The sequence below is a fragment of the Malania oleifera genome, chromosome 8 (genome assembly GCF_029873635.1).
Source record: "Malania oleifera isolate guangnan ecotype guangnan chromosome 8, ASM2987363v1, whole genome shotgun sequence".
NCBI classification, from domain to species: domain Eukaryota; kingdom Viridiplantae; phylum Streptophyta; class Magnoliopsida; order Santalales; family Ximeniaceae; genus Malania; species Malania oleifera.
Genome location: NC_080424.1, coordinates 74,118,602 through 74,146,336, shown reverse-complemented (window position 1 = coordinate 74,146,336; position 27,735 = coordinate 74,118,602). Strand labels below are relative to the sequence as shown.

Genomic DNA, 27,735 nt, shown 5'->3' with positions numbered 1-27,735 from the left:
TCTTGGACTGTAATAGGGTTGTCGTTTTGGGTATTTGCTGGCACCCTGGATTATGTTTTGTATTATGGAGCTTAAATTCTATCTGTATAGACTCTAATATGGTACTATGTAGGTATGGAATGAACTTTTTCACTACATATATGTCGTGTATGTGAATGTGTATAGGGTGTACGGGAACCCCACGAGGTCGAAACCTCATTCATTATAGTATCATTTGTGTTTTGTATGATACAAGGACAGGTTATGTTCCTACATCACACACTGAGTCCCATTGCCGGATTCGGGGCGTGACAATTATATCCACCCCGAAAAATATAGATTTTGAGATAATCAGAAAAACATTTATATAATATTTCCAAAAATTCCTGACACTACCTATCCCCTTACCCGTTAACTGAGAACGTGCCTGCAAGTTTCCTAAATCGACGCCCACAGCATTCACACAAACGTGCCTGCAAGTTTCCTAAGTTTAATCAGCTCAAGCCCGAAATTATAATTATCCAACATTCCTAGGCCCACACACTCTATTAACCCATTAAACCTTATAACAACAACATAATCAACTCCCTTACCTCAACTTTGGATTGGTGCCCAAGATCCTCAAAACACGATTCTGCTTTGATTAAACTAACGAGGATCTACCCTAGAATCCCGTAGTGGTGTTCGATCATTGATCTGGGCGAGATTTGAGGAAAAAAATAAAGAGAGAGAGTGAGAGAGAAAGAGAGAGAGAGCCTTTTTAATTTCCTTTCCAAAAATGAGGTTAAGTCCCTTTATATACAAGTCTGCCCCGAACAAAACCGTCGACGATTTGGCTTTTTAACCAAATCTTTTTCATCATTTTACCCTTAACCGGCCGCAGTAACACAAAATAGTCGACAGTTTTCTGCGCCCCCACCAAAATTTCGACAGTCTGGTCTACACCAAACCAAATTCCTTATTTTTATTATTTTTCTTATTATTCCTATTTTTCGGACCTCTACAAATAAAATCTGCCATTAAGGCAGTATTGATACACAGAAATAAAACATGTCGTCAAGGCGATATTAATATAAAAATAATAAAATCTGCTAATAAGGCGGTAAACCAGTAGCTCTGATACCAATTGTTGGGATATGAATTCCGTCCAAGATCAAATACCATACACACAAATAATACACAATATTTACGTGGTTCAGCCAATTTTGCCTACGTCCACGGGAGAGGAGTAACCTCACTATATATATACAGTGGAGGAGGAGGAGGATTACAACACACTCAACTCACTCACATTAATACACACTCACAGTGTACTAATAATTATATCTTCACTCTCACTCTCTATCTGTGTACATACAATGGAGGGGAAGTACTCCTTTTATAGAAGAGAAGGAGAAGATTACCACAACCAAATTTCCACCAAAAATCAATTTTCCTTCTTTGTCAAAAGGTAGGTGGAGTTGCTACAACAAACAGCAGCCACTTTTGACATAACAAATTGCAACCATCTTCCTCACGAGGCCACCGAATTGCAGCAATAATATTCCTGCTTTCTAGATGAGGCTGGCGCTAACAAATAAATGCTTGTAAAGAAGATAATAATAATAATAAATAAGGGAAAATCAAACCAAATCCCCATACACAAGTTGCAAATCACATATGGACTCCAAGCTTGCCATAAAAATCTAAGACCTCAAATAACAAGTTCAAGAGCTTTTTGAAAAAAGAGAAGCTAAATTTAGATGGATGGAATCTGATTAGCACTGGTGCAAGTTAGGGACCTCAAATGCCCCCGAGCAATGGCTCAGGTGGCAAGGGCAGGCTTGGTATGGGCCACTTGTTGGTTTAAGTCCCAAGTTCGATTCCTGCCCCAACGAGCAAATCCTATATTTACCACTGAGCAGTGAGAGGGACCTTATTGCATAGGCGTGAGAATAGTCTGAGTACCATGTGTCGCCACCAGAGTGTGCCCGATCAACGAGAGTGCCAACTAGAGTGTCAACTGGATGTGCCAAGGAAGCCAGGACACCCGACGTAAACAAAAAAAAAAAAGGTTAGGGACCTCAAATACTTTTACCCTTGCGTAAAGAGATTAAGGCCAGGTATAAGTGCTGCTTTGGCCTTTCTGTTGGTGCTAGTTGCCTTCTTTTTTGGACGAGAACATGTATGCATTTTTTGCTAGAACCTTCAAGTTGCTCCATATGGGAAGTAAATGTTACTACTTAACTTAAATTAATTTTGATGGTTTAGCTTTGTTCGTTATCTAGTTCAACTACTACAGATTTTATGTTCGTGACAATGTAGGTAAATCAATTAACACTTAAGCATATTAGTTATGGGCACATGTGTTGCATGTGAATAAGCATGTTTTCTAAGGTAATTTTCAGAAAAAATATGTTATTATCTTGTAGGAAGCTTTTGTAGCAAAAATATTATTCTTTTTTTAAAAGGAAAAACAATTAAAAAAAAATCCATGCATGCCCTTGAACACAATCTAAAAGAAAATAAGTAATCGAAGTTAAAAAATAATGAGAGGTTAAGGAGAATAATAATAAAATAGGAAATAGAAAACCCTCTTTTTCATTAATAAAGACGAGATGCACTTGAATTAGAAAAAGCCATATTCAAAAAAAATTCAAAATACATTCAACTACAAGTTTTTTGTTGGTAAATAAATCAAACAAATTCAAGTAGAGTTTTTTTGGAGCTTATCAATAAGCTAAAAAATATTAAAAAAATAAAAAAGTATAAAATGAGAGAATAGGAATACAAAGGGAACAATGATGTTGTGGGATGAAAAGGCAAGACAAAGTTAAGGTATTAACCTAAAAAATCATCCAAAAAATTGTTCTAAAAAATATGAAATTTATTCTATGTAATTTTAGATGTGCTAATGTTGTACATTAGGTAGGAAGATAATGCATTAGTGCTAATTTTGAAGTTGATAGACAAAGAGGACGACATGGTAGCAAAGCAATCTGTTGATGTGACTCTATGGCTATTTAGATTGCACTTCTTTGTGGAAGCCTTCATTAGACCTTTTGTGCATGCATTTGAAATGAATTGGCATAGAGAATGAAGGTAAAGGAAGAAGAAAAAATAACAAAAAAAAAATGGATGTATGGAAGAAGGAGAGACCTCATTTATGATAACATATGTGACTATTCAAATTCTAGGGATACCATGGCAATTAGTTTATGAACAAATATATTTTCAAAGGTATTATGAGCATTAAAACAATTTCACATGAGGACTTCCACAAAAACAACTTTTGGCTTTTAGGAGTAAACAATTTGTAGAGTATCACATTTGCGGTGTCTTACGACTGCCTATGACAATGAGTTAAGGGGAGGGAGAAGATGAATATTCGAGATTTAGCAAAGGAGGAGGGGGAATTGAAAGTGATCTTACGAATGTTAAGTAGTTGGGAAGTGTATGGGAGATGAGGGTATAATTTGTTAGAAAGAAGAGGGAATGAAAATAATTACTTTTTCGTGCTAAAGTGGGATAATGAAATATTTTCCCTTCCAAACCAATGTGTTTGAGAGTTAACATTTCAAACAAAAAAAAAAAAAAACCCCACTTCTAGAAAAAAAAAATTTCCTTTATATTTGCATTGAGATCCTATTCAGAACCCTTATCTACCAAAATTCATAACCAAAATATATATAACTATACATGTAAGAAGTGGAAGGGTTTCAGTTTGGGAAAATTAAAGGTCATGGAGAAAACAAAGAGGCTAATGAAAAAGAAGAGGAGGAGTTTGAAGAGAGTTATAAATTTACTTATGAATTGCAAAAGGTAAGGAAGATGTTATGCATTAATCAAGTGAAATGTGAAGGGGTGATATTCAATTTTGGCCCTTGAGACATATATGAAATTACTAATTTCATGAATTTATAATGAATCGTAGAATTGAAATTTTAATTTTTGTCACTTTAAGTACTATCATGATTTTACCTTTAGCCTCTTAAGAGTAGTTTAATAAAGTCAAGGCATCAATTCCTGTGATAAGAGTAAAAAATAAACAACTTATGTTGTAAAATATTTTCAAATATTCATATTCACTATGACTCGAAAATCGTCATGGACCTCTTTTTAGGAAGATTCAAGGATCCTTCAAAATTGTCAACACTTTTGAAGTTGTATTTTTCTTTTTTAAAGCAAATTTTAGTTAATTACTATTGGTCTTGTGTAGAGTGAAACAAACAAGGTAACTAATTATCTTGTTGATCACCATCTCAAATCAATTTTGCATATCCAAATTTTCAGACTTTTCTTGAATGATTTTAGTAGCGTGGCTCCTTTTAGACGTATTTTTGCTCATTAATTAAACGTGATGCTTTTCTTAAAACAATCATTCCAAAACCCAATAAATGTTCGAAAAGAAAAAAATAATAAATAAGAAAAAGCATAAACCCATCACATATCTCATAATGACACTTATGTCATAAAATATCAAAAAGCATGTGCCACATGATTTTAGTGAATGGGACAATTAGATAACCGTACAGTCCCACACCCAGAGTTTAATCTTTTTGAAGGATGACAAAATTAGGTTGGGAAGGATATATGTATACAATCAACATTACTATAAATTTATATCACCAAAAATATGTTGATCTGATGGTAAAAATTCTTTGTCGAGTTAGGGGTGGATATTGTTTAGATATTCATGCCTCGTTCTAAATTCACCCCTTCTTATCTTTTGAATTAGGTAACAATTCTCTCAAGGTTAAATTGAGTTAGTTGTATCTATACCACAGTAAGTTATTCAAATGTTAACTTTAGATAATTGGTTGATTGATGCCAACTTTGTGACAAAGAAGATAATATATAGTACATTGTAAATTAAAATTTCAACAGCAAGTTGGTTTAGCAATTCAACTAGATGAACTCACTTTAATCTTCCAATTCCAAACTCAAAAACTAATCTTCAAATGAGAAAACAAAGCTGAATCAACATGCATTTACCCCCAAATTCTCTTCTATTTGTATGGAATCCAAATAGTTAAACTTCTTGATTCTTTCATGTTTTGAGCTCTAATTCTAAAAAATGGCGGAATGGGATATAAGATGGAAATAGACTAGCTGAATTCAACTCAAAAGACATGCTTCTCTTCTCCTAAGCAATAGCATTTGGGGTCTTTTATAAACCCAATTAATTCACAAGGCGGAGGTGTCTTCCTTGCACTAGTTAATTTTCATTCTACTTCACGTTAGTTAATTTCTTACCCATTAAGAAATTTTTCATCACATAACTTCAATAAGGATAATTTTTACCATCTAACCGCACACTAATAGATTGTAAAGAATCATCCTATTCACTAATCATGACGAACAACAACAAATGTACCCAAGATATAAGAAACAAATTAATTTGAGAATGATAAGAGCGAAACCAAACCTGCCAATACCAAACCAAACAAGAATCCAACAAATCACGGGTCAAACTCGAACCAAAAGCAAACCACGTCCAGATTTGCCAACAGCCAAAATTCACCAAAAAACCAAAATTGAACCATACAAACACCGAAAAAAAAAATTCAAGATTCCGCCCTAACCCTAAGCAGGGGCGCACTACCCCCAGCCAACTCACCACGAAATTGATGGACAAGATGCGAAATTCCATAGAGCAAAGCTCTAATACCATAATAGAATCAAAGAGGAGCAAAAGATTGGGAAAATAAAAAACTTTCATTGAATCATTAGGGTTCTACAAGAGATAAAGATGGCTTATATAGCCTACAAGAATAAAAGAGAAAAAGACAATTCTACCCTGATATAATGCAAATAATTATTATCACTAACAAATATGAAAATCAAAGCGGAGAGAGATAGAGAGAGTTGCTAAATGCTAAAACAACCCAAATGTTGGAATACCAAACAAAATTAAAGGAATGGTTGAGACAAGGGACAGGAAGAACTGTGACATTGAATGGCTTAATTGGGAATTGTGGACTAATGCAATTGCATTTGGCAATTGGCATCCCCCAACCATTAAGAATGCTATATTATTACTATTAATAGGGCCCCAACAGGAACCCCATCTCAAAAAACAAAAAAAATAAAAAATAAAAAGGCACTGCTCCCCACATTTTCTAGCTCGTTCCAAACCCTAAACAAACAAATAAAAAGTTCATGTGTTGCCAAGCAAATTGCACACCTGTACTCTGTTCTACCCAGCTTGCGTCTCTCCTCCCATCCACCACCATTTCTCTTCCTTCTCTCTTCTTTATTTCTTTCAAACCAAAAGTGTTGAATTATTGAGCCATTGATGTGATGTGGGAGATTGTAATCTCTGGAAAAGGCCCCATCTGGGTGTACTCGAAAAATTCAAAACATGGTACACATATGTCGAAATTTTTTTGAACTACTTTCACATGTTAGAGAAATTAGTATGCGCCTTTTCCTTTTCCCTTTTCTTAAGGTTTTATTCACTTAAGATATACGACGGAGAGAGGTCTTCACACTCAAGATTTGCAATAACTATACGATTAGTGGATAATCATAGAATGGATCGGGTAGAACGAAGTCAATTTTATCATTTAATTTTTTTATACTTTTTTATTCAAATTTTTCTTTTAGCTAATGAAAAAGTCAGTTTGCTTGCAGCAGTATAGGAGAGATTTTTCTTTGTCAATGAAAGCAGGTACGGGTGTGGGCGAGAGAAGACCGGAGTCTTTGGAGCTAAAGACCAATAGGCGCGCATTAATTTAATAAAAGGGATGAAACGTCAAGCATGCACCAAGTGATTCTTACTTTAACATACCTCATGGATGTTCTCATCCTCTTGTGGGGGAGTGGGGACGACAACCAATTCAATTTTGTTGCATCCAATCCACCGGCAGCTCATTAATATACTCTTATATATATATATATAGAACACCGTCTTTCTTTTCTTTCGTTTGTTTTCTTCCTTTATTTTTTTCTCCTGTTGAAAGGAGCGGAAGCTTGCATTTTGTAAAGTGTTAAGTGAGATCTTTTGGATGCAAAGAGGTTGATATTGGATCTAAATTTATTTGAGATATGATAAAATTTAGTATAATTTATACTGCATTTTGTTTAAACTCAGACAAAATCAATTTATAATGACAGTCAAATCTATGCTAGTAGATACAACACAAGAATTTATTTAAAGTATTTGTTTCATTACAAAGAGGTTTTGAGATGAAATTTTTAGGTACCCTATCTAGCATATCGCTATAATAATGTGTTGATATAACATCGTTCTTAAGAGGATAGCTGCTATGTAAGGTAAGTCATAACTTAATACTTTCTTTGGTATATGGAAGAAAAGAGGAGAAAAAAAATAAGTGTTAGAAAGGAAAAAAAAATTTATACATATATATAATGAGCTTACTTTTCTTTTCATAGTCTACTAGAGGAGAATGGAACTCAAGCAAGGGAAAAAATGGAAGAGAAGAAACCCATAAACGCACTAGTACACACTAACAATGTGATCCACAAGGGTATGCTTAGATTTGAGTTAAGAATTTTGTGAGAGAAAAGAGGAAGAAAAATAAAATGAACATCAATTTTTTTTTTCTTTTGATTTTCTCTCTAATCTTAAATATGATTAGGAATGATAACTTATTGAAATATTATTAAAAATTAAGAAAAAAAAATTACAGTATATAAAATAACTCTTGTGCTAAATGATTCATTACATACATTATTTTTTTTCCTTTGATTTTCTTGATAACCAAATAAGAGAAAATTAATTCCTTCACATTTTCATTTTGTCAATATTTTTTTAAGTTGCAAATAAATGCCAACAATCTATAAGAAAGTATTCAACCAAACAAACTAACAACAAAATTTTATAAGTCTCAAAGCAGGAGTGAACAATACCCAAGCAGCATCATGTTTGATTTGTTGGCAGAATATGATATGAAAGTAATGAAATGATAATTTAAAAGGGAAATATGATCAAATCAAGCAAGACATACTTCATCCCTCCCAATTTCATTTCATTCTTAAGTATCAAACGTGCAAAATAAGATGAACATAAACGGAACATAAGATGAGGGGTCTAGATAAGTCACAAAATAGAAGAAATTAAAGCACACGGCTAAATAATATGGCCAAAATTGGCGACCTATTATGTGAGCAATGGAACAAGCAATTCCTAGTGTTGCAACACATCAATGGGGAATGTTGAAAGCTTGAAAGGATTTGTAAATGATGAAATGAGTAACTAAAAATATCCTGGTGCTTAAACTTTTAGCCTAATTACGTCCTATTTTCTTGTTCATCCCTACTAAATATGATGTGATTCCTAATATGTTGAAACTCTAGTCAATCTTTTTTCTTTAAGCTAGCAAAATATCTATTTCTAAAAATAACATAGTCATAGTACAAGAATTTAATAGCTTGCGACATGAGCAACTTTCTTGCATATTATATATATCCTATGCAATTTCTCTTTAGTTCACTTTCAGGAAATAACGTAAGGGGGTGAGAGTGTTATTTTCTGGTTTTGCTTTATTTTCTCTCCCATGGCAATTAAAGTAGTGAATAGACAAGGGAAGAAATTAGGAGATGGGAGGGTGACATAATAACTAAACACAAGCCAATCTATCTAATCCACTTCATTATTAGTGCAATCACCAGGCTGTTGCCAGTTTCAGCAATTGGTAATTAATCACACAAGTCACAACACGAGGGCAGATATGTAGAACTGATCCAACCAAAACACATGACCCTAAAAATCCCAAACTGCCCTCTCCCTCTCCTCTCTCCCCCTTTAGCTCACATGAGGACACCACCACAGGACCATTTTTGTGCATCCAAGCTGTCCATTGCTGCATCCGTAGATGAAGCTATGCCACTTCCCCCCACTGACCCACTTATCGATTCCTCTCTCTCTCTCTCTCTCTCTCTCTCTCTCATGCCCAAGCCAACTGGCATTTTTGATTCATTCGCATACTGATAAAATAAGAAAACGGATAGAGGGGATTAGGACAAAAACAGTCTAGGATTTGAGTGTCATCTCTCTCTCTCTCTCTCTCTCGCCACTTTTCTTAAATTCTACTACTTATATGGAGGACAACAAGAAAGAGCAAGCGTAACTCATTTAATTCCCATTTTGGTTCTCATAAAGGTGCCTACCCAAGAAAACCCATTTGGAGTTTTGGTTAGCAGAGGAAGTTAGAGGAGGCAAAGGATGAATATATCATCTTCCCACAATGGGATAAGTGCAGAGAGTGAATCCGGTTGGACATTGTACTTGGATCAATCCTACAATTCTGCGAGTGATTGCCAGAGAGGTAGTGGAATTGGAGAGGATGAATACTGCAGAGAAAGGAGGACAAAGGTGGAGGACGATGATGAAGAGGAGGATTTGTCCATGGTGTCTGATGCTTCCTCTGGGCCTCCGCATTTCCATGAAGAAGAATACTGCTTCAATGAAAATGGGTGTTTCTATTCTGCTTCCAATTCAGCTTCACAATTGGGGAAGAAGGGTGACAAGAAAAAGAAAAACAGAGAACAGAGAGGGAAGCAGAGGCATTCTTATCTTGATGACACTGCAAGCTCCCCTGCCAAGAGCTTTTCCAAGGCAAGTTCAAGGAAGAACATTATAATCTCTACTCTCTAGGCTTTAAAATTCACAAGCCCTTTTGTTTGTTTGTTTTTTTTTTTTTTTTTTTTCCAACCAAACAAGTTAACAATGATGGCTTCTAATGAAATTTCTGCAGAAGAAAATCAGTAATGGACAAGCTTCAATGCACTTGGATTTCTCACAGGGCTACTCTGCAACACATTTGAAGGCACAGTATTCTTCACTTCTAACCATACAATGCTCTGTTTCTTGTAATTGAAATATGCAATTCTACAACACATTTGAGTGGGCTACCAAATTCCTGCAGGGACCAGAATCGTTCCAGAAGCACTTTGGTTTCTTGCAGCCATCTTTTTCTGAGAAGCCAACCTCTGAGGATCCAGGTGAGGGATTGTCTAATTTATACTCTTGAGAATAGAGGCAGTGTGCAGAGAGGATCCAAATTCTCATGTAAATGATGTTTCCAAGTGCCTGAGCTAGTTTGTGTTACATGTGTCGTCTCTTGACAGGTAGTTTTCAGGGGAAGTGGGAATGAGATATCTTCTTCTCAGGTGCTCGAGCTTCAAGACACAAACGTGAGAGGGAAAATGCATTGGATCACAAAAGGGATTTTGTTCCCTTCTTCTTCTCCTTCTTTCTTTCTTTCTTTTTTCTTTCTTTCCTTTTATTTATTTTTTTTTTCCCAATGTCTAGTTTTCATTTGTTCCTGGAAAACAACCTGAGAATAGAAATTTTATAAATTTCTTGCTTTTACTTTCTTGTACATTTTATATTTTTATTTTTTCCCTCTTTTTTTTTCTTTGGAGGGAGGGGGGGAGCATAACATCGCATAACCCTGGAAGAATATCAATACTGTAGACAAGAATATAACTGGGTAAAATTATACCTTGTGAATTGTATTAATCTTCAGCTATTGGAAGTACCCACTTGAATGATCCAAGTATCATTCTACTATAAGAAAAATAATCGTTGGACAATTCTTGTGGATATATGACATGAACATGTAACAATGCAAAAATAGTAGAACTTTTTTAGGTTCAAATTTGATCAAGAATTTTGTCTTAAGAAAATGGAAATAATAAAAGTAAAAAAAATATAATAAGAAAGAGATTTATTTTCCATTAATCAAATACTATTAAGAATAACAATATATAAAGTAAAAATGAGTCTCTTTCTTTTTTTTTTTCAAATGGTCGGCATTCAGTAGAAGGGTTCAGTTCAATTAGTAACATTGTCCATTTAATAGCATGCTAGAATGAAAGACTTAAAAATAGACAAAAATATTGATGAAAGTAAAAAAGTAGAAAGCCACGAGTCTCATTTTCGACCAAAACTAAAGGGGACGGAAGGGAAGCTGCGCCCTCAGTGAGAATATGATCCATGCAATAAGAGACTCTGTTTTGGTGTGAGGGGGGGTAGGGGACGGAATGCAATTATTGAGTCTCTGTTTGGTGTGATTCCATTCCATCCATATAATTAGGAGCTGTGTCATGGAAAATGACCTGTGACCCTTCAAGGAAAATGACAAAACCGCCATCTCTCAAGCTGACAATGCCTCTCACCGCTACCCTTTCTTTTTAACTTTTTTTAATATGAATATATATAAACGACAGTGATAAATGATGATGAAGAAGTTTGGAAAGGTCTAAACTCCAAACCATCACATAATTGGAGAGGGAGAAGGGAACAGAGGCCGGTGGGGACTGATGATACTTCTTCTGCTTGCCAATCAGATCAGAATAGCCACATGAAATGAAAGACTTGAATTGCAAGATTAAAATCTAAAGAGGTATCTCACGTTAAATCCGCAAGGAATATCTTCCGCAACTAGGCCTAGGGTTGCTTGCTGCTACCCAATTGGCTTGTTGATGAGTAGGTAATCTTCCGACTACACTTGAGATTTCAAAGCCTTCTTATCTAAATTTACTATGGAACAGCTGTTTTGGGATTTATTTGTTTTACTTTTCTCCTAAAAGATTTGTTTGTTTTAGGGCTTTTCCCAGAAAGGGTGTCTTCTTGTGAAGCTGTCCTCGTGCTTTTGGCCGTGTCGTTTTCTGTGTTTGGTATTTAACCGGGGGAGAAAAGCCAAATGCTTTGCTTGATGTCTTCTGTCTTCACTAGTTGGCTGAATTTTTTACAATTTTGTTCGAGAGTCAAACCCCCTTTGCTGATGTACGGAGAAATGTTATTCTATTAAACCCAGGTGAGATGGAGAAAGGAAATGTATTCCACCCATGCAGTCACTTTTTTCCTTCCTCTGATTATTTAGCAGTCTTGAAGTCAAAAATGGGAGAAAATTGTGGGTGGGAGTGGAGTCGAAAGAGCCCTCCCTCCCTCATCAAACAGGCATGGGGGAATGGCAACGGACAAGGATCAAGGGCTTTATAATATCAATGACCCTACCCACTTCCCAATAAAGGCTCCTACCCACTTCCTCATAAAAGGCTAAACCAAATCCCCAATTCTGATTTTTATGTGGTTTTCTGTCCAAGGCTCTTCCTCATAAAGGCTAAACCAAATACCCAATTCTGAATTTTATGTTACTTTTCTATCCAAGGCTCAGGGTTGATACCAAAACTATACTCCTATATTTGAAAATATAGGTCTTAAATTTAAATTTGTATAAGTTTAATACCAAAATTATAACCTTATGTTTAAAAAGATCTTAAATTTAAATTTGTATTTGATTTAGATGAGATGTAACATAAATTTGTAATTATATTTATACAAATCCACACAAAATTCAAATGTCCAAAATTCATACTTCCAAACCCAGCATAAGAAAGGATATTATCTATTATCACCACACAGCATTTAGAAATGGGTTAATTATCTAAATCCTTGAGAAAATTATCTGATTTTGTGACACGACATCCACATGCAGCCATTTCTTCAGTGTCTACTTCAATCATCAGGCGAATAAAAAAGGCATCATTTGGTCTTGTAAAAGAGAAAACAGCTCAAACTGAGGCACATGGGGGGAGACTCCCTGCTAAACAATACGTTTACCACATGTTGTAGATAAAATGAAAATGAATATGACAATAGAATCGAATTTATCACTAGATTTCTTTAGGTTCAATATTCACATTTCCATTCCATTCCATTTCCATTCAATCTCATTTCCTATACCTTCCATTGTGAAAACCAAACATGGCAATAAAGCTTTTAGGCTGGTGTGGTACTACATTAGAGAGCACAAACAGGTTTGGGCTGCTGCTGCCAATGCAAATAAATGTTTTACAGGACCAAACATGCATTTATACCAACATTGCAGACAGCTTCCTTCTTCAAACATGCTTTTTGCCACAGGGTCTTCCAGACAGGCATTTTACCAACATTGCAAGCATTCCATATTTCCATCTGTTGTGATATGCATTACCAAACTAAACTAAGATATTTAACACAGATGTGCTTTAGGCACAATCTTCACCCATCTTAACCTTTTTTTCTGGTCAGACCTGTACCTAATAGAATATAAAACCTAACAATTGATAGCAGCATAGAATAAGAGACAATCTGTGGACCTAATCTATAAATATAAATCCATTTTTTATTAATTATCATCATTACCAATTTAACAGATTAAACCTAAAAAAGAAAAAATAATGTGTCGAAAACATGCAAACTTTGTTAATAACAAACCCAAACAGGTGGGATACTGTGCGAGAACAGTTGGGCACTTCACCCAAAATTAAGATTACTAGGAACTCCAGAATGCAGTGCTGAATATGTCTAATAATTAACCATTTAACCTTAAGGCTAAAAGATTTCTGCCAGGAATAAACTGAATGTATATTGTCCTTTCAGAAATTGTATTCCAGAATATGTACAGAAACTCAATACCTTTGTTGCTCAAATGAACCAATGTTACATAAACATGGCATCAGGGGTGCAAAATTCAAAGCAAGTTAATAAAATTATGGCTCAAACAAAAAAAAAATACAAAACAAGACTACATAAAGGTTAACTAGCATAATTAACGAATACATTACACAACATGCTTCGGACCTATTCCCCCCCTCTCCACAAGAAAACAAAGTGAGGCAGTGCGCACATAGAAGTGCAAAATTGAATAAGGGATTGCTTGCCACTCTCCCTCGTAGGCTATAAAAAAAACCATCTTTGATGAGCTAATTACGTCCCGTAAATATGTCTATGAACAGGCGGGGCATCAAAAGTTCTGACCACCTCCATCCAAGGTTTGTCTATAACCAAGATGGCATTTTTTGAAAGGTGCCCAACAAATAAAACAGGATCTCTGAAAGCACAAAACTCAAAATTCTTCCTACCAATTAGTTTGACTTCTAAATTATGGTCTTGCAACTTACGTTTCAGTCTTCCATTGATGGGAGAATTTTGCAACTTCTTTGATGATGAATCCAAACCATTAATCAAGTCACTGTCATTATCTCGATCCACCGGCATCCCAAAATCAATCAAGCACATTGCCCTAAAAGATATAGCAATTTAGAGGAATTAAACAACTAGAAACTCATAGGCGAAACAAAATGTCATGAAAACTAAGGAATAGGTTTTTCTATAAGTGTATATGATAAAATCCAAAACCAACTGCTTACAATTAAAGGCCAGCCAAGCCAAAAATATTTCAACATTACCTAAGCCAATTTCCCTTGTTGACAAACAAATATTTACAGAAAATATCTAAAACATACCAGCGCTTCCTTCACAGCTGTTGAACTGGATCCTCACTAAAAACTAATTGAAAATTGCATTCACACAATCAAGCCAAGCTAGTCAAATAACAGCGTGTTTTCAGAAAGGAATTTAGCAAGTTATCTGCATTTTAAATTTAATAATGTATTAAATGCTTTTTATGGATGAACATTACATATCAGTAGATTAAATGTTGTTGATGTAAGTGAGGATTTTAAGTTTTAACCCTCAAAATTGTCAGGGGAAATTGCACACCATGTAACTAAGCAGAACAGGATTCATGCAGCTGGTCTCACTTAATGGAACTTTGAGGCTTGGTGGTTGTTAATTGCTATTATATTAGATGATGCTTACAATATGTGACATTTAACATCATTTTTTTGGTTAAGAGAAAAATATATTAAGGATCCACTTGGATCAAGGATTTTGTTTGAGAAGAAGAAAAGAAAATAAGGAAACTCATTTTCCATGATATATTCTCTGTATTAAATATTATTAAATGAAAGTTTGTTGAAATATGATAAACAATTAAGAAAAACCAAATGCAAATAATGTGCAGAATCAACTTTTTGTTCATTGATTTCGTGTATTTTTTATCATCTTTCTCACTTTCCTTGATAATAGAATATGAAAAGATGGACTCCTTCGAATTTTCCTTTCCTTTCTCTAATGTTCTCCAAGCACCAAATTGGCCCTAATAAAAACAGAATGAGATACAAAGAAAGGAGGACAAGAAAGCAAATTAAACTAAGTTAAATCTGCCCTCCAATCTCTCTGAAGGTCGGACAGGGGCAGGAACACCCCACAACCCCCCCCCCCCCAAAAAAGGGGCCCCACAAAGATGCCAAAAACAACATATATCAAGCTAGGAAAGGTTGATCCAATGGACAATTGCAGTTCGAATGAAGCTTGAACCTTGAAAGGAACATTTTCCTTCCAAATGATGGGGCTCCAAGGTAAAAAAAAAAAATGGGGGAAGATATTTTTAAGAGGCAAAAGGATTTGGAAGAAAAAGATACCTGACGAATCACCCTCCCAAACCCTCTCATCTCCCCCTTTGAATGGAACAAAGTGATCCAGAGAAAAGCACCTCTCTTTCATTGAGATTCCTAAAAAGTGGGATCCCAAGAAAGAGAACCAATCTTTTTGGTGCATTCTGAAGGGAGCAATGCTTTGAAAATGAAGCACAATCAGCTCCAACAAGCTCTCACCCTCCAAAGAATCCTCTCAACCAAACCCGCTAACTACTTTGAAACATATTAGTGAGGAAAGAGAAAACAGTCAACTTCCAAGGACTTGCATAAGAAACAATGCCACTTTCCCCAAGTATCACAACTTCTGCAATGAAGCCCATACTTCTCGTCACCTTGTTTATATTTAAACACTTGTTGACTAGGGCTTAGCATCCCTCGTGTAGCTGATGAAAAAAGACTTGGGATTGATTCAACTGCAACAAAAAATTATTTTGCCCGTGAAATAAGAGCTGTTGAAAAGATGCTAATCTGAGTGTTTGTAAAAGAGTTACAAATTTGCTGAAAAATTATGGATAACCATGTAGGATAATAATCTGTTAAGGAAAAAAACAGCTTTGGGCTTTTAAAAACTTCAAATCCTTTTAAGTTCTAAAAGTGACCTAAAAAAATCTAAAAGTTTGCCTTTTAAAATCTAGATAAGCCATTTATCATTGCGTGTTGTACCCAACTTCTACTTCCAACGTGGAAAATTTTATCCAAATAGGAAGCAAAACCCACCCAAAGTCTTAGGAGGCTATCACAAGGTAAATATATTAAATGTATTTAAGTAAATTTTTCTTTCCATTTACCTATTTAGCATTACTGTATCCTTATTTAATTTTTAGTTTTTTAAAAAGTACAGGATGCTAATATTATAATAAACATTATAATTAAATTTAAATAGATGCTATATTCATTTACATGGTACAATGTAGTTTGTTAATCATATACTGCATATTTCTATATTAAATTATACGGAAAAATGTAACAGAGTTCCTACACAATTCAATAATAAATATAAACAAAACAAAATAAATAACTTATTAATCTCCACGCATCACTCAAATCTGCAACTGCAACCAAGCCCTAAGCCCCACAATCTACAAATAGTCATTGTTAGAATATGAAGTGCAACCCCAACAAAAACAAGCATGTACACCCACAGCCTTCCCTCCCACCACCGCCAACCATATCGAGGGTGCCTCCCAAAAACAAATTAAGCCACCAAAAAATTCCAAGCCATGCAAAAGAACACATACAAGCACAGGTACCTATGCGGCCATTCCTATAGACTCAGACACACCTTAATTCAGTAAACTTGATCCTCACTTAACAATTCATTGTCAATCAGTCAATTCCATTAAAATTGTCTTCCATACAAGTATGTCATTTAACTACAGCACCACCAAGTATGCCCTCATAAAACATTAACACCTCACTACCAATGCAGTGACCATGTAGTTAAAGCCCAAGAGAAAATTTTAAAGAATAAATGCAATCAAATCTTCATGAAATAAGTAAGAATTGAGTGTGAACCTGGCACTATAAACGATAACTGCCGATGAGCTTGAGGACGGCAGGAAAGAAACCCCAAGAACTTCCCCAGGAAATTCTTGATATCTTCGAGGCAGAAAAAATGAGTGTCGTGTTGACCACTCACCCAACTGTTTGGCCTCCACATCAAATGCATAAACCTGGTTTGATGAGGTGGTGATTAATAGCACATTGCTGTCTCGTGGAGGAAAACCACCAGCTGTAACAGAGGCACCATCCAATCTTGAAATGAACCAGTGCTGCCTGTCCCCAAATAAAAAGAAAGGATAAATTACATCACAGAGCCAGCACAAATTCACATCTTCCCTCCCCCTCATTAAAAGAACTTTCCCCTGCTGTTTTGATGAGAACATTGTAAATTTGGTTAAACTGATAAAGTAAGGCAACCTAGAACAGGCAAGATTAAGCATGCATTTTGATTAGAGGGTTGGACTAGAATTAGAAATATATCACCCCAGACTCCATTAGAATTAACCAAAAGAGAGATCTCAATCTTTATTGGACTCGGGCTAAGGTGTTGAATAAAAGCTGAATCTGAGAATCTTCCATATAGTACAATATTATACAGAAAAAAAATCATTTATAAGTTGGATAATAGCAGGCATTGTGAAGGCAAAGTCAAAGTGTGGCATCACAACCAAACCATATAAGAAATAGAAAAAGCATCCAGTCCATTCAGTTATCAGGAACAAAAAGGAAAAACTCTTGTCAGCACTACTTCATCGTCATGCTACTGCATATCTCTCCTTCTCCTCGCTCTTCCAGCTTCAGTGCATTTTGGAATACTTTGGATATACCTTCAAGATTAAAAAGGTACAACAAAAAGGCTTCAAGGGATGCAAGAGGTTAAGCAAAGAGCACAGAAATTATATTTACTTATTCTTTCTCCTCTGGAAAAAAATAAATAAATAAACAAATGCATTGTTTTCAGTCTGTGCTCAAGCCAACCAATGAAAACTTTTAACAGAAAGCGACATCGCATTTCATTGTGTGCTCAAGCCAACAAAGCCAAAATGAAGAAATCTGTAGTCCAAGCTTTCATTAGTCAGGATTTGGTTGGGATCAAGGTCATGCAGCTCAGGTTCGAGCCCATGTTCGTCAATATGTCTATCACACGTACATTGAGCTTCAACTGATCACCAGCCCAATCCAACAAGCCATAGGTGTCGACTGTTCCTTAAAAATAAATAAATAAGAACGAATAGAAGACTTATGCCTGCCACTAGAAATGGATGACCATCTATTAACGAAGGGTCCAATTTGGTATTATTGTTGTTTTCTATTTCCTATTTTCGTTTTTTCGTATAGTGAAAAAACATACTATAGAAACGTGTTTGTTTACATTGCCAATTTTCTATTTTTGTTGTCGGTGTTTAGTTTGCACAAACTAAAAATCAAATGTTACGATTTTTAGTTGTTTTGGCAACCAATTACGAGAATACTTTTGGATCGAGAACTAACTTTTTTGGATCAAATAATTCATTTTATACATAATTTTTAATCAAAATTAAATAAAACGATCATACAAATTTAAATACATATTTTTTTAAATCCATAAATTTTCAAAAAATGGATAATAAATAATAAAGGCCATTCACAAAATATTTTTACTATTTTTCTATTTTCATGTACAAAAATTATTCTTGCAAAGTGAAGTTTGAAATATAATTAGTAAAATAATAATAATAAATTTTATTTTTATTATAATATTTTAAACTTGTATTATTTTGTACTTTTATAATCTTAATTACATATTTTTAATTGTTATTTTATTCAAGTATTAAAATGAGCATTTATTTAATCAATTTTTTATTTTTAGAAATATTAAGGACCTGTTTGGTATCATTGTTTTCTGTTTTCTATTTCTATTTCTCCACAAAAAAAAAATAGATTATAAAAACGCGTTTATTTATTTTGTCAGTTTTCTGCATTGCCAATTTTCAGCTATTTGTCAAAAAACTCAAAGCAAAATTTTATGATTTTTGGTTGTTTTGGCAATCTATTGCCAGAAATTATAATATTATTTTATTTAAAGATGAAAATGGACATTTTTTAATTAAGTTTTTAATTTGTATTATTTTTATAAATGTTAACCAAACATGTTGCTGGTTTCTAGTTTTCAGTTTCTATTTCTAGTTTTCAATTTTCATATTTGCTTTTCGTTTCTCTAATTTTTGACAGTGATACTAAATGGCTCCTAAACAAACAGGCTGCCGATTTTTGGTTTTCAGTTTCCATTTCTAGTTTTTAGTTTTCATTTTCATAATTTTGGATAGTGATACCAAACAGCCCCTAAATTAGTCATCAGTTAGTCTAAGCCACCTCCAGCCTATATCAATGGCAAATACTTCTACAGCACAAGGGCTCAACAAGACAAATAAAGGAGTCTGTTAACCACCTTTAGGCAAGAGCAATAGCAGGCATCGCTGGACAAATAAAGATGTCAATAACTAAAATCTAAAATTGCCAACACTTTGGAGACCTTGAACTGACTTTGATAGTGCTGATGCAGATGTCACAAACCTTATGGTTAACTAATAAGAAATTTTGCTCCTAATATTCCATATGTTATTTTACAAAGGAAAAACCCTCAAATCCCTGTTATGAGAGGTTTACTTCATATTGAAAAGCATTCACAGCATAAAAAATCTTGGACCAAAACCAATGTACGTAACCAACTGTATAAATCTGCAGAAACTATGAGGGACCGACAACATCAGTAATGATAAACAGGCAAACCATAATATCATACCTATGTATCTCCAAATTGAAGAGGTATATATCCCCAAAGCAGTTTATAGCAGCTAGCCACTGCCCATCAGAACTGGTAAACATCCTTGTTATAGGAGGCTCACTGGGGGGCAATTCTTCATCATGCTCACTACGGCAAGGAGTAAAGGTGTGCAATAGATCTGAGCTTCCCACATCAACAACCTGTAGCAAAAGCACAATGAAAAGATCAGGGAGTGGGAAGGAACAAAGGCTATGCATATCCAAAATGCAAACACACCTTTCACCCCAATATTAAGCTCAACAAAGTTTCAAGTAATTAGAATTTAGAACTGTCACATTTTTTATATTAAAAAGGGCATGGGGAAAAAGGTTCAAAGAGAATCTGCAGAAGATTGTGAATTTCTTTTTACTCCGCCGCAGGGTGACCATCAAGGCATGAGTTGTACAACTCTTGTGAACATCATGCCAATGACTTGAAAGACTCATCTAATTCATGAATCATAAAATATTAAACACAAGAATGCATACGTCAGAATAAAATAAAGCTGATGAGAAGGACTAAAAGGCTTACATATATCCTTCTGTCATGTCCAGCTATTATCAGGCGAGAAGAATCAAAACTGAAAATCATGGAATGGGCAAATGGAAGCTTCCGAGGTAGTTTCCTTTTATTAACAGCCCACGCACTTTTTCCAACACCACACCTCTTCAGTTCAAACAGGCTGGGTTTCACATGGTCTGAATAAGCAAAAAGCGCCCCTGAAGTAGAAATGGTGCTGCAAATAATCTTCTGAGATGCCTTACTTTTAACTCGAGCCAACAACTCCGTGCTTGTAACAATTCCAGAAGGGCTAGTACCCACACCAGGAACAGCACCATTTTTTGTACGAAGACTGAGAATATCTAACCAATTAGGAGCCTGAACTAGAAGCAAAGGTGTCTGATTAACAGCTGTACTCAGCACAAGTTGAATAAGTACTCTTTGAGGTGCAGGGCAGATATCATGTGGAGAGAACTTAGTGAATTCCTTGGCAGAGTAGGCAAAGAGTTTAGTATCATCACCAGCAGAGACAAGCATAGGAACTCCCAGATGGGCCCACTTATGATAACTAAAATCAATTGGCTTCTCTCTACAGCGAACCCTTTTTACCTTTTCATCCGGAAGCGGATCTGCAAATGTAAAGAGAACATAGTTAAAGAACAAAGAAAATGAAGCGTCAGAAGGCAACAAGGAATAATGTACATGCATGCACACATACCTTCTCGGCTGATGGGTACAGCCACAGTCAAGGCCCTGACATCATGCGTATGGGCTCTTACATAACCAACATAGACCCATTGCTTCATCTCTTTTGAAGATGAATTTTTATCAGCAGATCCAGTTGTACTGCTAGAGAGCTTATAAAGAATAACCTAAGAACCACAGTAATTCAACATTAGTGAAGTAGGACCCAACCTAGCAAATAGATACTACAAATTTATTTTTCAAAAAGACCATTCAAAAAGAAATGACAAAACAAAAAGTTTGAGATGAACAATAGACAATTCACTACTGACAATAATCAGGCAATGCAACCATCAAAACTCAAAAGGAAAATTGTCATTCTGTACCTATTTTCAAATGCAACAGTGCAAAATTTTTAGGGTAAAAGACGCTATCCTCCCCTGTGGTTTGGCAAAAAGACAAGAACCTCCCTTAAGATTTCAAAAATCCTAGGGACCTCCCCTTAGATCTCAAATTTGCCACAGACCTCACTTAAAGTTTGCAAAAAAGACACAAACCTCCCTTCTATTTGACAAAGAAAAGACAAAATATTTGAGGGGTATAAGTGTCCCAAAGATCAAATGTCCAAGAAAGTCCATTGGATTTTTGAAATCTCAAAGAAAGGTCTATGAGATTTTTGAAACCACAAGGGAAGACTTTGTCTTTTTGCCAAACCTTAGGGGAAAGTCCGCATCTTTTGCCCAAAATTTTAATATTTTGTATGCACAAACTTTATTCATTAACGAATCCCAATGCTCATTTCAGCTCATGAGTGGCTTGGTTACCTGCTTGGTTTGGCTCATTTAATAGACCTGGATTAGGCTTCCTCATGCAATCATTTAATAAAGTTGAATTAGGGTCAATTAATTGCAAGATGTATAAAAGTAAGGACTGTTTGGGCATGGACTTCTTCAGGTCAAACACCATAACCTAAATTTAGTGATAGGGCCAACACCAATGCTTATAGGCTAGATTGGTTTTTTTTTTTTTTTTTTTTTTGGGGGGGGGGGGGGGGAACCAAAGGGTAATAGTAAGAGCCCCTTTTCACCTTTTGGTCTAACAAAAAACTAAGAGCATCTTGCCTCACAATGAGAGGATTCAAAGAAATCAAACCATTCGTTAGCATCTCCGTAGCTCGGCTTGGCAAGGGCTCACCAGCTCATTCATTTACATGGAAGAACATGCTTCAACAAGTATATTCAAGCTCAAGCTCAAGCTCAAGCTCAATTACAAATTTAATAGACAAGCTTTGAGTAGGATAAAGGTCGGCTTGGCTCATCTGCAGCCCTAATTCAAGGATATTTTTATGCAGCATATTTAGGTTTCTAAAAATAGTTTATTACTCCCGAAGCATTAGAAGCCTATAAAAGGATCCTATTCATTAGGCTAAGTTGGGTTGAGTTGCAATTATTGTGTATGGACATTTGGTCCTACCTCACATGTCCAAAGAGGAATTCAGAAACTAGGAAAAAATCTCCATCTCCCAATCATACACATACTTTTCAAAATTCAAATTCTAAGAAATTCCAATGTGTCGTGAAAAAGTAAGATGGCAGCAAAGCTTTTTAATTCAATGCCGCTATTAAAGGTTGACCCTCCACCACCACCACTTATACCACCACAATAACATGAAAATATTGCAAAAGGTCTTCCAAGCCTTCATAATCCATTTTCATACCTCCATCCTGTACAATTCTCTTCCATATAGCCTAGAATTGAATTCAGTGACTTCACTATAAAATTTTTCCTACATGAAGCACCAAGCCCACCATCCAAGAAGGGCTTTGTTGAAGGAAATTAGATTCATGACGCCCAACCCTACTCAATTCAAAGATTGTTTGACTACACAATTTACTGGGTGATACTTGAACTATAAACCCACATTTCCCCAAAGACACAAAATAGATAGGGAGGTTTGACAAATGCTCTTTATGAGGGTGAGCCTTCTCCTTGTTGACAAATATCTACTCGTCCAATCAGTAATCTTCCTCTCAAACTTTTCAAGGATGGGACTCCATAGGGTAATACTCCTTAAATCAGGCTCTTGATGGCATCCCCATGCACATGAAAGGAAGTTTCCCCACCTTATACCATCTCAAATTTCCACAAAATTTCAATTCAAATTTCCACTTTCCATCACCGTCAAAATTGAAATGGCATTCAATTTCAAACTTACAAAATTTTTATTGAAATTACAAAGGATTATCCAAAACTTATCGAAATCTCAATTTTAGTGGAACTTTAGAAATTTTAACTATAGAATGAAATTCCTTTGGATTCAAATGTTAGATTTAAACACAAAGTAAAATTCATTTCTTAATTTATCTTATTTTTTATTGAAATCAAAATTTATCAAAATCTCAATATTTTAGCAAAACTTGTCAAAGTTTTATCAATAGAATGAAATTTTCTTGCGATTCAAATGTGAGATTTAAACGCAAAATAAAATTTCTCTCTTAATTTATTTTATTTTTCATTGAAACCAAATATTATTTACAAGTGATTTTGAAGTTATATGAAAAACTAAACTTAGATATTAGCAACAACGCATATGTAAACATTTATGTCTAAATTATCCCTATTTGTATAATAAATACTATTAAATTTATTTATGAATTTCATTTATTTTAAATGAATACGTTTACAAATACTATAGCTACTACACCTCATACACAACAAATGTGTCATTGATGTACTTAATTTATAATATATTAGTTCTAGAACTTCTAGTAACCATTCCTAAAGTTTAATAAAATAATTCAATGCTTTACTTGTAATTCCATATTTTTTTAACATTGAAATCAAAATGAGATTAAAATCGAAATTTTTGTACTTTTGAAGCTTCTAAATTTTAGTCAAAATCAAAACTAAATGCCCTGCTTATACCTCAATATCTCTGCCAACAAACAAACCTCCATTCCTTCAACCCAAATCAACTCACTTGTAATAAATTCACCTTGAACTCAACATTGCTTAAAGCACAAAAGGGTACATCTCAAAGCACAGCTGGAATCTTCATGAGTTCACATAACATATTTGTGATTAAGAATCAAAAATATGGTTAAGAAAACTGAAATGATGTTTCTACACAAAGAACACACCACAAAAAGGCCCTAAAATAAGCTGCATCTCCCAATCACCAACCATCCTGCAAACCGCATCTACCAAATAGTGACTAAAAAAAATGTGAGCCATATCACTTAAATACTTTGGATTTGATCAACAACTCCTCATGCTCATGACTAACAACAGAAATAGAAGAAAGTATGTGTCATTATTATCTTCATTCACTCCATTATGGAAAACATTGCCTCACTATTTAAACTTCACTATGCCTTCTCTAGTTCTCTCACAACCCCTAAAATATGCTTATTTTCGCATTGAGTTATTGGTTTCTTTGTCGCACAACCATAAAAGTTTGGAAAGATCATATTAATATGCTTAAAACTGCCATGCAATGAATAAATTTACAAATTAATTCCCATTCTGTGAAACAAAAATAAAAATAAAAGCCAAGATTTAAGTTGAATCCCACGATATGTACATAGTGTGTGTCTTGCAAGCAGCATCACAGAATTAAAACAAGTAAACAAAAAAACACGTCCCAAATAGGCAAAATCCCATACCTGACCATCAGAACCAGCAGAAAAAACTCTGTTATGGCCAGGGGTTGCAGCCAGAGCATTGACATCTCCTTTGTGTAAAGAATGAGCCTGTAAAAGAGTTCCATGTTGACTGTCCCAAAACTGAACACTACCGGTACTATCTGCACTGACAAGTGTCCCACACCTGAAATCAACAAAACCAATTGCCTTAATGAAGCATGGATGCTGACGCCAGATACAAATATGGTATCATACCATACAAAAAATGGTAAAACTGCAATGCTTGGAAGAAACAGGGTGCAAAACAGTAAGGATACTTCAGAAGATAAATATTTTATTATACTAATGCTAGTGTTTTGTTGAATCATACATTATTCTAAGGTTGAGAGTTCATTACAAATTGACTAAATCATGAAATTCATTCATATTATAGAAGTTAAATAATATTCTATCTAATGATTCTATTTGCAAAGTCATTATCAATTTATACTTGTAAGGTATTTTAAATTCAACATGTGTCTAAAGTATGTGAAAGCATATCCTTATTGGACGCTAGTAGATCTTAAAAATTATGTGTAGCTCTCCATAAGAATCAGAAGAGTATTCTAATATGATACAAGGATTGGCTGTCCCCAAAGCATCCATGCTATAAGGGTGGGTTCGTTTTGGTGGCTAGATTAGGCTAAGCCAAGCACCCTCAATCTCTGTTTGGGGCAACAAAGGTGTAATATAGGACCGACCAAGAGGGGGACCCTTAGCCCATTTCAATGATATAAAGCTGGCCAGTCCTCTCAGCTAAGCAATAAAAGGAGCAGACTGTCGCTTGTTTTATACCTCTCTTACAGAAAAAATAAGATATTGATTAAGAGAGAAGAAGAGAGTACAAAACTACAAATAGGATGAGAAATCCTCACTTTATAAAGAACTACAATAAATAACGAAGAAACCAAAAAAATAGGCTAAAGGGTCAACGATCCCACTGAATAACAGAGAAATCAGTATTGGTTTTTCATTTTTAATTATATTGTTCTTTAGATAAAGATTATTTTGGTTGTTTAAATGATTAATGTGTCCTTTATACATGAAGAAACAAATACGGAATATGCTGACTACAATTGCCAGTCCAGTCCAGCAACATAAACTTTAGCTACCAAAACAAATGCACTCTAAGGCAATTTCCAAAAAACTAGAATGGGTAAACAAGATTAAAAAAAATGCAGAAATGAAAAGAAGCAAGAAGCCACATCTCATTATTAAAAATTCAAACAATATATAATTTAACGCCCAGTGCCCAAGGCTCCCCACCATCAGGGATCTGGAAAAGGCAAGATACAATTTCACCAGTACCTCAGGGCAAGTAAAGACCATATGCAGAGATCTGAACCACTGCCCAGTCCTCCCAGTCCTGCTGTTATCCTGTAAATCTCATGAGCCAGTTTAGCATCCCAGCATCTTATAAACCTGCAAATTGTTAGTGTACATAAAACCAAGTTACAAACATAACTCAATTTTGCAGAAACAATTGGACATTGTTCATCCTGAGGTGATGAATGCAACAGAAACCCACAACCAGTTACAATCATGCTCAGATATTGGTTAGACTCAACAAGAATACATACCCATCACTGCTCCCCGAATATATCATCTTTGCATTGGCACTCCAGGTCACACTCAAAATGCGCCCTGATGACCACAAATTTAAGAAAAAAAATCTTCTTAAAAAGAAACAATAAATCACCAAGCATGGCCATTTGGCGCAAAAGGTGCAGATATCTCACCACTGACCCTAGGCAATGATTTATTGTAAACTAACTCCTCTGTGTCAGATATATTGTATATTCGCACACATCCATCATCACAAGCCAGTGCTACGGACAGGTTTTCGTTGACTGGTTGCTCAGAGAGCTCAACTGAATCTGCATCGTCCTCACTTTCATTGGTTCCATAATCATCAGCCTCGTCGATTTTATCATTTGAATACCCATTTCCAATGTTGTGGGATTCCTGCTCTGCATGGAGTTCTGGACCACTGCTAGGTGCCACAGCCATTTGCCAAATTGAGACACCAAGCGACTCTAGAGCAGTCTGCAAACACAGAATAAAACCATAAGATACCAAGATGACAACATCTTTAAATCACATTCAAACAACAATATCTGACTGCAACACTCTTCCTTAAGAGTTATCTATCAAGTCAACAAGACCCCCAAAAAATTTTCAATGTAGACATCCATATATCAAACTGACACAAAGTCACTGGTTTAGGAAAATCGCAATGCCTAGAGTAAATTGGGATTAAACAGATTGAAGCAAAACATCTGACATAGAACTGAGATTGCTTGAAAATTCCTGTCAGTGTGCAGTGATTGATGTATAAACAAATGAACCCAATGCCTGCAAATAAAATGATAGTTAAGCATGATTGCAGCTGCCAAGTCCGCTACCGCATAAACAGCAATCAAGGCCTAGACGACATAACAGAGCATGCAACAGTTTTTATACCTTCTGCTTCAAGTCAAAGAGATCCCACTCGGACACTGATCCGTCTATACTGGACGAGAACAAACGACCTGGAGGCGCGCCTCTGGAAGCAGAACGGCACCACGCGAGCGACGAAACTCGAGAATTAGGATTTCCATGTATCGTCTACGCACAAACGAATCAGTCGCGCCATTACGAGCAGACATAAATGAACTAATAAATGGAAAGTGAATATAAATCAAGGGTGAGGATGATAGAGAAATACCAGCTGACAGTGCCAGCCGACAGCGCCGGGAGAGACGAGCCAAATCTCGAGCGAACCGTCCTCGCGGGCGGCGGCAACCTGGGAGTCGTCGACGCTGGTTGCTAGGGCCACTACCGGCGATGGCTTCCACTCGATGGAGCTGGAGCTGTTACGATAGACCTCAAGCATTTTCTGAACGGCAATCTGATGATGGACGGGAAGTATCGATCAGCGGTCAGTGTTTGGGGTTTCGAGGTCTGTGCGTGGAGAAGGGGGCGCGGAGAGACAAGAGAGGGAGCATGAGAATAGAAGTGGGGAAGTAGAGAGACGAAGGCGCCGCGAAGAGGTTAGGTTTTTGAGGGTTTTAGGCCCTGGGATGGCAAATCAAAAACACAGTTCTTTAGAAAAATGGCTTAATGGGCTTAATGGGCCGTGGTGGGCAATCTATTGGACGTAGTTCGGCCCATCTAAGCACCGGCCTCGTACAAGGCCCAGCATTTGCCCTTGAAATCCCACGTGAATCATGGGCAAACTTATTGAGAAAGTATTTTTTCATAAGAAAATATTTTTTCGTGAATACTTATTTTCCTTTAAAAAAATTGGTTCGGAAAAGTAATTTT

General features: G+C 35.5%; 2 protein-coding genes across 2 annotated transcripts; one reads left to right on the top strand and one right to left on the bottom strand.

Annotated features, from left to right (window-relative positions):
- The first annotated feature begins 8,760 nt into the window (after positions 1-8,760).
- Positions 8,761-10,297, top strand: LOC131161729 (protein SOB FIVE-LIKE 5-like). Its single transcript, XM_058117694.1, has 4 exons — positions 8,761-9,541; positions 9,681-9,752; positions 9,852-9,927; positions 10,054-10,297. The coding sequence occupies exons 1-4, from the start codon at positions 9,149-9,151 to the stop codon at positions 10,077-10,079; spliced, it is 567 nt and encodes a 188-aa protein (XP_057973677.1). The 5' UTR covers positions 8,761-9,148; the 3' UTR covers positions 10,080-10,297.
- A 3,017-nt stretch (positions 10,298-13,314) lies between these two features.
- LOC131162060 (WD repeat-containing protein PCN-like) lies at positions 13,315-27,491 on the bottom strand. Its single transcript, XM_058118189.1, has 11 exons — positions 27,137-27,491; positions 26,893-27,036; positions 26,169-26,475; positions 26,010-26,073; positions 25,738-25,851; positions 24,412-24,574; positions 20,781-20,934; positions 20,093-20,691; positions 19,541-19,722; positions 16,771-17,031; positions 13,315-13,997 (listed from the first exon to the last, which is right to left on the bottom strand). Exons 1-11 carry the CDS (start codon positions 27,302-27,304, stop codon positions 13,682-13,684), a joined length of 2,472 nt encoding a protein of 823 aa, XP_057974172.1. The 5' UTR covers positions 27,305-27,491; the 3' UTR covers positions 13,315-13,681.
- Between the last annotated feature and the right edge of the window lie 244 nt (positions 27,492-27,735).